General features: G+C 36.2%; 2 protein-coding genes across 2 annotated transcripts; both read left to right on the top strand.

Annotated features, from left to right (window-relative positions):
• The first annotated feature begins 2560 nt into the window (after nt 1–2560).
• LOC121245763 (sulfate transporter 3.1-like) lies at nt 2561–8068 on the top strand. The gene is given in 13 exon segments (XM_041143619.1): nt 2561–3149; nt 3245–3376; nt 3379–3451; nt 3565–3736; nt 3864–3929; nt 4788–4901; nt 5315–5431; nt 5852–5978; nt 6121–6407; nt 6561–6754; nt 6891–6979; nt 7084–7160; nt 7308–8068. Coding segments are annotated over 13 exon segments (1950 nt in total). The 5' UTR covers nt 2561–2833; the 3' UTR covers nt 7494–8068.
• A 2531-nt stretch (nt 8069–10599) lies between these two features.
• Nucleotides 10600–13626, top strand: LOC121247161 (40S ribosomal protein S3a). Its single transcript, XM_041145511.1, has 7 exons — nt 10600–10751; nt 10849–10896; nt 11003–11108; nt 12159–12296; nt 12404–12589; nt 12967–13167; nt 13369–13626. Exons 1-7 carry the CDS (start codon nt 10741–10743, stop codon nt 13462–13464), a joined length of 786 nt encoding a protein of 261 aa, XP_041001445.1. The 5' UTR covers nt 10600–10740; the 3' UTR covers nt 13465–13626.
• The last annotated feature ends 285 nt before the right edge of the window (nt 13627–13911 follow it).

Consider the following 13911-nt stretch of genomic DNA (forward strand, 5'->3'; position numbering starts at 1 on the left):
ATATTGGTCAAAGCTTAAACATGATCTCCAACTTCCTTTGACCTAACTTAGGCCCGTTTGGAATTTAGATTAAACTGAGATCAACTCAATTCAATCTTATTTTAAGCTGAATCTGATATCTAAATACATAACTCTCAAATCACTAAACTCATTTTAATCCAAAATTCTTTACACGTGGGACTCACAACATTTTTCAACTCAACATTTCTTTACATGCTGGATCTACAACCTTTTTTAATTTCTTATAAATACATCTAAAGTTATCTTAATATCCAAACACATCTTGCTCATCTTAGGTGGGCCCCATGAAACTCACTTCACCATCTCAACTCACTACTATTCATAAAAAACTCATGAATTTTTTATAAATAGTATCCAAACGGGGCCTAATATTCGCCACCTTCCCAGTAATGATACATGTATAATTTTTTTTACAACTTTTATATAATTATGTGTTAAAATATATTTATATAAAGTGATGTTACTTTTATAAGTTATTTTATAAAAATATCTCTCGTCTAAAATATGCAGATTGTATAAATATGCATGTTATAAAAAATAGTTGTAAGTGTATCGTTTTCGTTTAAATTAATGGATTTTTATTATTTTATATTCTATTTACAATGAACTTAATAAACATAAGATCTTCAACTTCCTTTCTTAGTGTTCCCCTCTAACACACAAAATATAAAATATATTTAACTAAATTAATAATTAATACCCATAGATATATATTGGTAGGACGTAGGACTTAGGACTTAGGAGTAATTAGGAGTATTAATATATATATATATATATTATATATATAGCGGTGTAATGAATGTGAAGAATACTCATGTAGAGACTTGGGTAATTCCCATGCACTGTCACAATCGTCACACGAAATATCAACATCGATCGGTACGTAGGTGCATGTGTCGTTTGGCAAAAAGTTTGCGTATAAAAAATGAATTAAACGTATCGGTAAGAACCAGTTTTGAGTTTGCCACTTGTTATGACATTTAAATTAAAATCAATAACACCTATATATAAAGTGATAATTACAATTTACAACATGAATTATTGCAAACTGGCCGGCCGGGGATATCTTCCGTTCCGACTATCCAAATGCCAAATCCCTGCCCATCTTAATTGGTCCGGCCTAATACGTCACTTGTATAAAGGTGTGGTCTCCATCCCCCATCCATTAGAAGTTTACCACGGCCACGTTTAGTACACAGATTGTCGTACGTCTACGTGCAACGAAGGCAGTGATAGTCGGTATTATCCGAGTAGATCAACTACTTTATATGTACGATGAGAAATAAAGTGTGTCGTCGTGTATTTCTTTTTTAAAAAAATATTAAATATCAGATTAACATAATTTTTTTTTTTTTTTACGATAGATTTTATTTTTTTTAAAATGACTGTGTAACGATTGCATAACCCATAACCCACTCTTTTTCATGTTATTGTGTTTGATTTTTTGCCCGCGCAGAAGCCTTCCCCATCCCCCTGCATTCCTTCGGAGCCAATGTGAGTTTGTAGGTGACGTTGCCACTGTTTCCGTCTCCTATATCGTCTTTGTAGCTCTTGTCCCTCACCGCCAGCCCCATATCTTGCTATCCCTCGCCCATAAACTCCCCGCGTAGAAGCCTTCCTTGTCCCCAACCTACGTCCCCCTACATTCTCATCGGAGCGAGCATGAGTTTGTGGGCAACATCGTTGCCGCCACTCCCGTCCCTCACCGCCAGCCCCACATCTCGCTCTCCCTCACCTACAAACTCCCCTCGTAGAAGCCTTCCTCGTCCCCAACCCGTGTTCCCTTGCATTCCCGTCGGAGCCAGTGAGTTTGTGGGTGATGTCGCCTCCGCCGTTCTTGTCCCCTCCATCATCGCTACCATTCCCATTCCTCAATGCCAACCCCACAACTAAGTCCATCCAAAAAATTAATAGAAATATCCAAGTCCCAGAACAATTCAAAAGAATAAATCCACAAGAAGATTGAAAGTGGAGGGAGATAGATAGAGAGATACCTAGCGGTGTGATAGATGGCTAGCGGTATGGCAACGTCAGTGTCAACAGGAAGTAGCGGCAGCACTAGGCTACACGGATGGGGGTCTGGGGGCTCGGGTTGTGGGGGGTTTGGGAAAGGAAGGGGCGAGGGGCGCGGGGAATGGGGGGGGAAAAAAAAAAAGTAACCCCTTAACTGAAACTATCGTGGCTCTATGCTACATCAATTTGTGAAATTTTTTGTGTTTACAGTAGTTTTTGAATAATTATATAAAAATTATTTAAAATTTCTATAAAAGTATGTAAAAATATACCTTTTATCATCATTATTGGGGAGATAATATTATCACGAACCTAACTTTGCTTACCCAACTAGTCGGCCGCTGGTCGCGTAGCAAATTAAACAGTACTACTGCAAGGTCGGAGGTCAAAAGTTGACGACTTGCCACGTGTTAATCCCATTTGTGGGGCCCTTAGAGCACTACTCGAAGATAATCCACTACACTCTTATCGCCAACTTTAAATAACTCCCATCCGCTCCCCATTGTTGTCATTGCACACTAGCTTACCTCTTAATTGCCTCCAACCCAGATTTAGCAATCTCTCTCTCTCTCTCTCTCAAATGTCACCAAGCCTAGCCAACTAGCAGCCTTTCCTTCGAAGAAACATAGCCTCATCGTCGTTTACTGCAATTAAGGCCACGTACCGTCATTGCAGCGGTTATATATATAGAGCATATTACGAGAGATATAAGGCCCGCGTCTTGCTAGCTAGCTAAAACATCCTTATAAATTTCTACATAATCTGCAGCAGTGTCTCCAAATCTGATATAGGATTTTCAATGGGTAACGGCGACTATCAATGCCCACACCCTGTTGCAATTCCTCCATCCAAACCGCTATCCAAGTCCTTACAATCGTCTATTAAAGAGACTTTCTTTCCCGATGATCCCTTCCGGCAGTTCAAGAACCAGCCTCTATCTAGGAAGCTTGTACTTGGCCTGCAATACTTGATACCAATCCTCGAATGGGCTCCTAGATACACGTTTGACTTCTTCAAATCCGATGTTATTGCTGGAATCACTATTGCCAGTCTAGCGGTGCCTCAAGGCATAAGCTATGCAAGTTTGGCCAACTTACCACCGATTCTCGGGTTATGTAAGTATCTCGGATTTGTATATCAAAACGCGTATATGCATGTTAAGAATATATTTCGATCGAAATTATGAGAAAATCTCCACTGAAAATTGCAGATTCCAGCTTTGTCCCGCCATTGGTGTATGCCATGTTGGGGAGCTCAAGAGATTTGGCCGTGGGCACTGTGGCTGTTGGGTCCCTTCTCATAGCTTCCATGCTGGGGAAGGAAGTTAACCCTCATGATAACCCAAACTTTATATTCAACTGGCTCTCACTGCTACGTTCTTTGCTGGAGTCTTTCAAGCTTCTCTTGGATTCTTAAGGTCTGCTGCATGCTCTGATCACTAGGGCTTCCTGTTGGTTGCGTTCCGGTTTTAGGGCATAACTAAATACTAGATTTTTTTTGTTCTTTTTAAAATGTTCATTTAAACTGCAGACTTGGATTTATCGTGGACTTCCTGTCACATTCAACGATAGTGGGGTTCATGAGTGGAGCAGCCACGGTTGTTTGTCTTCAGCAACTTAAGGGGATTCTTGGGCTGATTCACTTCACTCATGAAACTGATCTTGTATCGGTCATTCGCTCTGTATTTTCCCAAACACACCAGGTAAACTTTCTTTTTCACATGAATATATATATATATATATATACACACACACACACACAGCCTAATGTATATTTCCAGTACTTTTCTTTTGTTGAAATTAACTTTATGCTCGTGATTATAATTACAGTGGAGATGGGAAAGTAGTGTACTGGGTTGCTGTTTTCTCTTCTACCTTCTGCTCACAAGATACTTTGTAAGTACTAGCTAGTCGCATGACTTTAAGCTGATCATGTACGTACGTTCTTTTTTTAAGCTTTTAATAACGTATTAATCGAAGTTTGTGAGAAAGAATTGAACGTATTACTTATAATTAAGGAAAGCCTTTTCATGCATGTGATCAGTTACCCACCTCAATATATAACACCGCCAACAAACAATAATTAGGCAACTGATGAAAAGTGATTTTCTTTAATAGAACTGTCGGAATCTATCCAAAATAAACGCGTACACCCATATATCATGTTCGTATGAATAATGCTATCATGTCTTCTCAATTTATCTTCTTATTTTGATTGCTCATACATTTATTTATTTTTAATAATTAAGAAAGTGACTATTGTTATATCGGCTCATGTTACTATCCTCCTCAATAGCTAGCTAGCACTGAAGGTCTCGTTGTTCTCTATAAGTGCAAAAATTAATTATGGGCGGATACAATTTGTCAAAACTGCAATCAATCAATTAATTATTTTGACTAAGAAAATTAGGCACTTGATTTAGCTTGTTTTGATGAGTATAAATAGTAAGAAACCTCTAAAAGAATAACTATAAAAAGAAAAATCCCATTTTAGTCTACGTCTTTGTATGACATTGTCTCATTATAATCTCTTTCCATTACAAGAAAACTGCTTATTTGCGATTAATTAATTCTAGCAAAATAACTATTTTGAATTAAAATTGATTGTGAAAAGTCTTTTGGTTGCAATAAATTAGTCACAAAAGCTCGTTTTTCTTGTAGTGTTACTTAATTCCTCTATTGAAATCAAATTTATGTTTACTACATCGATTTACTTATCTATCTACTTTTATGCCATTGATCGTCATGTACTAGAGCAAGAAAAGGCCAGTCTTCTTTTGGATAAATGCAATGGCACCTCTGACGTCTGTCATCTTCGGAAGCATCCTCGTCTTTCTGACCCACGCTGAAAAGCACGATATACAAGTGGTAACCTCTCTCTCTCTCTCTCTCTCTGCACTGCATGCTACCCGCACTAGTATGCGCTGTCCGGCAAAGTAAACCTCCACTATGAGCGAGTACTGCAATTTTCTATGTCGTGGTTGCTTCATATGCGTAATAAAAGTAGCTCTGAATTAATAGCGCACAAAATATAATTAATTCTACGTGCCTAGCTAGCTAAACGTAAGAATCATACAGATCATATTCTTGGACAGTACTCTACACAAATCAAAACATGCATGATTAATTCCAGCTGTACGTATATTGATTAGTACATATATGTTTTTAAGTACTGTTGAGAGGGCCGGGATATATTTGACTGGATGTACTTACGTAGCTAGAAGCATGATCTATATATGATATTTGTGATGACGTCTTTAATTTGTTTGTTCTAATTCCAGATTGGGCATCTGAAGAAAGGCTTGAATCCACTTTCCGTATCTGAGTTGGCTTTTGGGTCGCCTTATCTGTCGACAGCCATCAAAACTGGGATCATCACTGGCGTCATAGGCCTTGCTGTAAGTCCTCCGCCCTTGCTACGGCCTCATTCCTTGCGTCATCCATCACACAGGACAAACGAAATACAACTAGTAATTCTAGTGCTTGAATTGCTCTTTAATTGTAATCGCGGACGCCAGATTTTGCATAGGATGGTACCTTTCCTACCATCTTATCATGTTTATAAGAAATTAATAACTCTCGATCGTTTTGGCGGAAGAATATCATATTTACAATTAGGGCATTTTAGTGCAACTGAAACCGCTAAAAAAATGGCAAAAAAAACCATTAAAAAAACCTGTAACTATATCTCAACGTACGATATCCGAATAAAAGTAGTATTATAAGACTGCCATACTAAAACCTGCTGCATAGGTTATATTAATCTGTGTATATTTCTGAAGAACAAAGTTAATACTTTACTGGTGACTGTGAAACAGGAAGGAGTAGCAGTTGGTAGAAGCTTCGCCATTTTCAAGAACTACCATATCGATGGAAACAAAGAGATGATCGCTTTTGGGATGATGAATATTGCTGGCTCTTGCACTTCATGTTACTTGACAGCAGGTACGTACCTGATCCATACCTCTAATTCCCAAAGTCCAAACCTAAGCCTGGGTCGTTACATCTCACGAGTTGGGCTAGCAATATTTTCATCAGCTGCTAATATACGCATGCATTCAAATATATGCAATGTGATCGCATGCAGGACCATTTTCGAGAACTGCAGTGAATTTCAATGCAGGATGCAAGACAGCAGTGTCGAACATAGTCATGGCAACAGCAGTGATGATCACGTTGCTATTCCTGACACCGTTGTTTTACTATACACCTCTTGTTGTTCTCTCCTCCATAATCATCGCTGCCATGCTTGGCCTTATTGACTATCAAGCTGCCATCCACCTCTGGAACATCGACAAATTTGATTTCACGGTGTGCATGGGAGCTTATCTTGGCGTGGTCTTTGGCAGTGTTGAGATTGGCTTAGTCATCGCGGTATGTGTACGTGGATTCATTAGGAGCTAGCATATAATATCGATCCGTATCCTAAAATACAAAGAAGTTTTTGTTTTTGTTGCCTAAAGTTGGTTTTTATATATATATATATTTAAGGCGTTCTAATTTGTAATGTGCAAATATTAATTGCAGGTTACGCTATCTGTGCTAAGGGTTCTACTATTTGTAGCAAGGCCACGGACTTCTATCTTGGGCAATATTCCCAAGTACTCCATGGTTTACAGAAGTACTGATCAATACCCAATCGCTAACAATGTTCCTGGAGTTCTCATTCTCCAAATTGACGTGCCAGTATACTTTGCCAATGCAAATTACTTGAGAGAAAGGTAAACACACACACACACACACACACACACACACACACACATATATATACACACAGAACGTACGTGTAAATGGTGAACATACATGCATGCATGACAAGATACTTATAATCTTAATTGCAAAACTTGTTCTGATCAGGATATCAAGGCGGATCTTCGAAGAGGAAGAGAGAATAAAATCTTCTGGCGAAATTACCAGCTTACATTATGTTATATTGGACCTTAGCGGTAAGTAATTAAATCGAAATTAAATTGTCAGTCTTAAACTAATGAAGATAAGATTAAAATCCTGATTGCTGATCAAGAAATTATATGCCTTCACAATATCACAGCTGTGGGCAGTATTGATACGAGTGGGATCAGCATGCTTGAAGAGATCAAGAGGATTGCCGATAGAAAGGGCCTCGAGGTAGAAATGATAAACTTTTTTGGCATTATTATATATATATATTTTTGTATTTCATAGTACTTTATATTAAATTGCTATCATAGTCCGAAAATAATCTTTATATATTTGGTTATTAATTATTTTTGCGTTATGTTGTTTTCAATTTAGCTCTTGCTTGCCAACCCAAGAAGCGAGGTGATTAAGAAGCTAGACAAGTCCAAATTCATCGAAAACATTGGTCAAGAACGGATTTATCTAACAGTAAGAGAGGCTGTGGCGGCATGTAATTTCATGTTACATACATGCAAGCCAAATCCGGCCGATGTCCAGGCCATTCCGGAGAACAATGTCTAAGCAAGCCCTGGCCGGCCATCATGATCAACTTATAATTGATCAAAAATCAAGTTAATTAATACGTAAATATCAGTGGATGCAGCCACACACACACACATATATATAGGTAATGGAAAATTCTATACATCACAGTATCATTCCACTTTCATGCATCTTATATTATATAAAATATGACACATTATCATGACTATTGGATGATAATTTATTTTATCACTATTATGTAATATATTTTATCATCCAATAGTGATAAATGTGTCAAATCTTATATATAAATAGAATAAAAGTGAGATGTAAGTGAAGTGTATAGTATTATCATACGTAATTAATAGGCCAAGTGATCCTCTAACGAGGAAGCGTATTACCTAAGTTAACAGAGGATTATTTTTGGGTTCTTATAAATTTCGTGTGTATTCTAAATCAAAATGTAATGTGAATGTAATCTGAATAAAATTCCTGATCAGGCAAGTGCATGGTCTGATTGGGGGTCTTTGTGAGTTCTCAGTTTCTCCATTCAATATATATGCAATCTCTCCAACACAATATATATATAATCAAAGTTTAAATTGTTGGCCACACGTGTGCCTACATGTGTCGTATGTGCTGATCATGCATCAACACTGATATGTTATATTCAGCTTTTGATACTAGAAAAGTAGCACTACATTAACATGTCCATCATGGCATTACAGTGGGTGCATATAGAAGAACAAATCGCGCGCGCCATTGAGATAGAAGCTAGGGAATTTATAAAGAACTAAAAATAAGTGAAACTCAATCTGAATCAAAAGACCGGAACATGTTCTAATTTTATTGAGTCAATGGGGCCGGTGCCATTAGAACAAAAGGTATTTGTCTAAAATGATATATTCCTTAATTTAAAACTAACCCTAAGACTTCGTTTGGTTCTTAAACCCATCTCGACTCATCATTACAACTTTTTCAAATTTCAATACAAAATATAATAAACAATTCAATTTTTTCAAATTCTAAAATAATAATAATATTAAAAAAATGATATTTTAACAATATTTTATAATCTCAACTCAACTCAGTTTAACATATCAACCGCAACCTAAAACTTTTCTAAAAAACAAGAAATTCAATGCCTTGCCTCAACTAAATCTGCAGATCAACATAAATCTTGGACGTCTTTCATGTCTAAGTGTCTACAATTCTTTCAACTAAAAAAAACCAATGGACCAATGGTATTGGTTTGTATGATGAGCTTTGCTAGCTCAAAGGGGAATCACAACCAAACCCAAGTTTAAAGGCAAATACAAAATACAGTAGTCCTAGAAATTAGAATATTCTTCTTCCCCTCGCCTCCACTTGGCTCCATGCCAAATACAATCCCAAATCTTTTCACCTAATGCCTGCAAACAAGAGAAAGCAATACCCATTTAAAAACAGATAAAGGTAAAAACGATAGACAACTCTTTCAGCTTTGAAAGTTTTCATCTAATGGCTACAAACAAAAGAAAGCAATACTTTTTATTTTTATTTTGGCCAAAAGGCCGATGGCGGCACCCCCAGTACTTTATTGATAAAACCTCACTTGTGGTAGAGGGAATCGTGGTTACAATAATAACTAATTTATTAAAACCAATCAAACCAATTCCCAAACCCAATCTAAACATGCCTATGATCGACGTAAAGACAAAACAAACCGAGCAGACCCATAGCAATGACTAATTACAATTGAATAAAAGAAAGCAATACACATCCATTTAAAACAGACAAAAGGTGGAAAAGAATTGTTCCATGTTAGCAATAGTTGCAGCTCTTTCAGCTTTGAAAGTTTTCCAAACACGTCAAATCCAATATTTGGTCGATCCACATGAGAGATTAAGAAGCCATTAATAAATCTCCGATTAGAGAAACTTCATTAATTTCGCCATTCATAAAGATTTTATTTGCCCAGCAGAGGAGTTTTTGATGGATCATGACAATCCAAATTCTTGTTTACTGTCTCTTGGAATTATTTTTAGTTTAAAAATTAGCCAAATCAATTTTCAGAAAATAAATATAACCATTAAAAAGTAGAATGTTGGATTATTTGATGCTTGCAAATTTATGACGAGTGCAAAGAGAATGAAACACCTTTGCAAGTTTGGATCTTTTTTTGTTGAAAATTGCTTAATTATATACATAAACCCAATTCTTAAATCACAAAATTCATCTTAATTTAAAATCTCTTTATACGTGGGACCTACAACATTTTTTAACTCAACACCTCTTTACACGCAGGACCCATAATATTTTTTTAACTTCCCATAAATACATCTTCTTAACTTCCAAACACGTCTAAACTCATTTTAGATGAGTTCCAAAAAATTCACTCACCATTTCAACTTACTACTATTTATAAAGAACCCAACTCATATCAACTCAGTTTAACATCTAAATAGAGTCTTCGCCAAACTATAGAGATGCACTGGTATTTGGCTAAGCCAATGCATGAAGTGCTCAATACAAGCGAATGCGAGCGCTCTTAGCTTGTATTGAAATTAAACTTTTCAATAAAAGATTTGTATTCCATACAAATTTAGAGTGCTGAGTTCAAACAAAATCTTTCATTTAATTATTTATTAAAAAATAAAAATTATTTATGAGTTTGTTTGTTGATACCTCATACACATTATTGATAAGAAAATCTATTACCGGAATTATTATAAAAAATACTGTACTTTTATATTTTTATAATTGTTACAATAAGTAAAAAGTTTTACTCACCAATTTGTAAATGGTACGATTTTAAAAAAATAATAGCAGAAAAAAGATAGAAAATATTCACCCACTTATTTGCAAAGTTAATTTCACGTACAAAATTACCATTCACTCCCTAAGTTCTAGGACTTTACGGGAGGAGTACTGTTATTTTAAGATATCTACACCATGCTACCTGATATAATTTAATTTAAAAAATAAATTTTAAATTTTAAATTTATAAATAAAATTTTATAATTTATACCACACACTCCTTTGCAAGACGCTCTGTGCTAATTAAAAGAAAAAAAAAAATCGAAACGAAGAGAACGACGTCGCATACTTTTGTTTTGTGACGAAATGTCTAAATTATCCTCGTATCGTTCATTCCCACCAAAATGACATACCCACCCTCTGAGTGCAAACTCGACCTATATAATTCTCACATACAAGATTAGGGTTTTGTGTCTCCGGGTTCGCTGCGTAGCCGTCGTCGCTTGCTCTTACTCGCTTCCCCACTAAGCTCATCCCCTCTCCTAATATGGCCGTCGGGTACTGTACTCTCAATGTTTCTGTCATTCTCTCTCCATGTGAAATAAGATCCTTGGTTTTGTTAAGCACTAATAGTTTTGGTATTTGTCTGGAACAGAAAGAATAAGAGAATTTCCAAGGGAAAGAAGGGAGGCAAGAAGAAGGCGTGAGTGTCATTTTCCTATTTGATGTTAACTCTTCTTTTTTTTTTTTTTGCGCTTTTCTTTTCTTTCTCGAGCTTTGTTGTGATATATAGTTGTATATATGATTAGGGCGGATCCGTTTGCGAAGAAGGATTGGTACGATATCAAGGCACCTTCAGTGTTCGCAGTAAAAAATGTGGGCAAAACCCTTGTTACTCGCACTCAGGGTACCAAGGTATCTTTTTTAGTCATTTAATTTCTCCATTCGTTTTGTGCTGTTTGGTTGGCGAGAAAATGGGATAAGAAATTGAGTTAAAATTTTGGCCTGGATTTCTGAGTTCTCCACTGTATATCGTAGGCTACATCTGCTGTAAAGATGCAATATTTCTTTTAATGTTTTTGGCTGTGGCTTGTCCAATCAATTTATATGCGTTTTTTTAGCTTAACTAGTTGGCGAATTGGGTTGATGGTTAAGCAACCCTTTTTCATTGATATATGACTTGATGTGATTTAATGGTGCTATATTCTATTTAAGTCAGTTGTTCGCTTTCTTATCAAAGTCTCTGGAACATATTGTTTGGTTATGGGGAAAACCAGGTTTCTAATTCTACTTGCTATCCCGTTGCCAATTTCATATATTTGCTCAATGGAGGCGTTTGATTTCTTTGCTTCTAGAATTAGACTTTTATATTAACTTCATAAGACAACTTTACCTGTTTTTTTTAACAATCTAGGTTCCTCATAGTTTATATTAAGTAGTTTTGGACGTGCATCTCTCATGCGAGTCCTTGTACTGAGTAATATTTTAAGTAGGGTAACACCTAGATTTTTTTCTTTAGCTATTTAAATCTGAATTAAGGTTTCAAGTTTTTATGCACCTTACTCTGTCCTTTTAGAAATTATAATACCTCCTTTTTTGTTTATTAAGTAAGAAATTATGAAATTTTTAAAATTATGGAAGTATTGATATTACACAGTAATAATGCTTGAGCATGTCCTGCTTTTATTTTTTTTCAAGAAAATTGTTTTCCTTTCCACTTTTTTTTTATCACCTTGTATATTGTTGTTCTTTTTATGCCTTAGAACATAAAAGTTTTCAGTTTATGCCTCTGATTCTGGTTGTGGCATCCTTGTCTTTATGTGCTTTTCCTCCCTAATGTGAATTTGATGCGATTCTTTTGTTATCTTTACTGTGTTTGTTGATGATGTGCTTTTCCTCCCTAATGCCAATTGCCAATATATGTTATCTGTGTACCTACTTATGCCTCTATTGTCTCTTTCACAGATTGCCTCTGAAGGGCTCAAACATAGAGTCTTTGAGATATCAATGGCTGATCTTCAGGATGATGAGGATCATGCATACAGAAAGATCAGATTGAGAGCTGAGGATGTTCAAGGGAGGAATGTCCTGACCAATTTCTGGGTATGCTTATGTAATATAGTTTCACCTGCGTCCAACATTGTTAATGCTATTTTTTAATGAAAAACCAAACTTACGTTTTTATTTTAAATTGTTTTCAAACATTTCAGGGAATGGATTTTACCACAGACAAGTTGAGGTCTTTGGTAAGGAAATGGCAGACAATGATCGAGGCTCATGTGGATGTGAAGACTACTGACAATTACAGTTTGAGGATGTTTTGCATTGGATTTACTAAGAGGCGGCAAAACCAAGTCAAGAGGACCTGTTATGCCCAGTCCAGCCAAATTAGACAGGTGATGCTAACTAGATTATCCGGTTAACTAGGTACCTATATAACTTTTTATCATCAGACAGCAAAGATTTTGTATCTTGGAAGACTTCTCCTGCTTTGTTCTGTATTCTGTTTGTGTTTAGCATAATTTACTGGGGAAAAATAATCTAACGTACTGGCATAAATGATTTGATTTGTTGTTGAAGTGCTTGATAAATGCAATAACAGATAATATAAAAGATGAAGTTCACTCTCTTTTTCTGGATGTCTGTTTCTATTCATTAAGATTGGTTGCTAACTCCATGTGGTTGGTATTTTGATTTTCTTGTCGACTGAATGCCATTTTTAAATGTTTATTCTATCCGAACAGTACATATAATGTTGCTTTGGTCATGTCAGATCCGTCGTAAGATGAGGGAGATAATGATCAACCAAGCATCGTCCTGTGATCTGAAGGAGTTGGTTCGCAAGTTCATCCCAGAGTCAATTGGCAAAGAGATCGAGAAGGCCACCTCGGGCATCTACCCTCTACAAAATGTGTTTATTCGGAAAGTCAAGATTTTGAAGGCTCCAAAATTTGATCTTGGAAAGTTGATGGAGGTGAGTCTTGTCTATCTATCTATTTGTTGTTGTATGTGCACAATAGAGATTATTGAAGAGTTCATAAGGGTGACTCATTTCCAATCAATAATTTCAGAAAGGTTACACTTATTTGTTGATGTGTTTTTCCGAAACTTTTGAGCTCCGAATCCTACATATGGAGCTAGCATGTTAACTTGCCTGTTATGATCGTATGTGTAGGTTCATGGTGACTATTCAGATGATGTTGGTGTCAAGGTGGAGAGGCCTGCTGATGAGACTATGGCGGAGGTGCCTGCTGAACCAGTTGGAGCCTGAATGTAGGATTATGAAGTTGCCTTCTAGCTTTTGCTATTTTTCTTTTTTTGGCATGAGAATTGTGTTGCTCGATTCTTTTTTATTATGAACGCAGTTCTGCGTATTTGTCGTCAACAAACAATTTTGATCTGTTCAATCAAAGTGGACAACTTGTTGTTTTCAGCCGAAATGCTATATATTACCACCTTTTATCTCACTCTTATACGATGATTTGTCAATATTTATTACTCTATTTCTCGATATATATCTTCTTTTTCTGGGTTTTTCCATAATTCACCGTTTTTATAATGACGAGTTACGAACAAAATTGTAGGTTAGACTCCTGTCCATTGCCTGGTTAAAATTGTTATGCAGGGATGTTTCGGAAGACAATAAGGCCATCCGGCAATGTTTTCACAAACACTTTTTTCAGTTTGGTGTAATGGAAGGCAAATGTTTTCCAATCCC

The sequence above is a fragment of the Juglans microcarpa x Juglans regia genome, chromosome 1S, assembly GCF_004785595.1.
Source record: "Juglans microcarpa x Juglans regia isolate MS1-56 chromosome 1S, Jm3101_v1.0, whole genome shotgun sequence".
Lineage (NCBI taxonomy): Eukaryota > Viridiplantae > Streptophyta > Magnoliopsida > Fagales > Juglandaceae > Juglans > Juglans microcarpa x Juglans regia.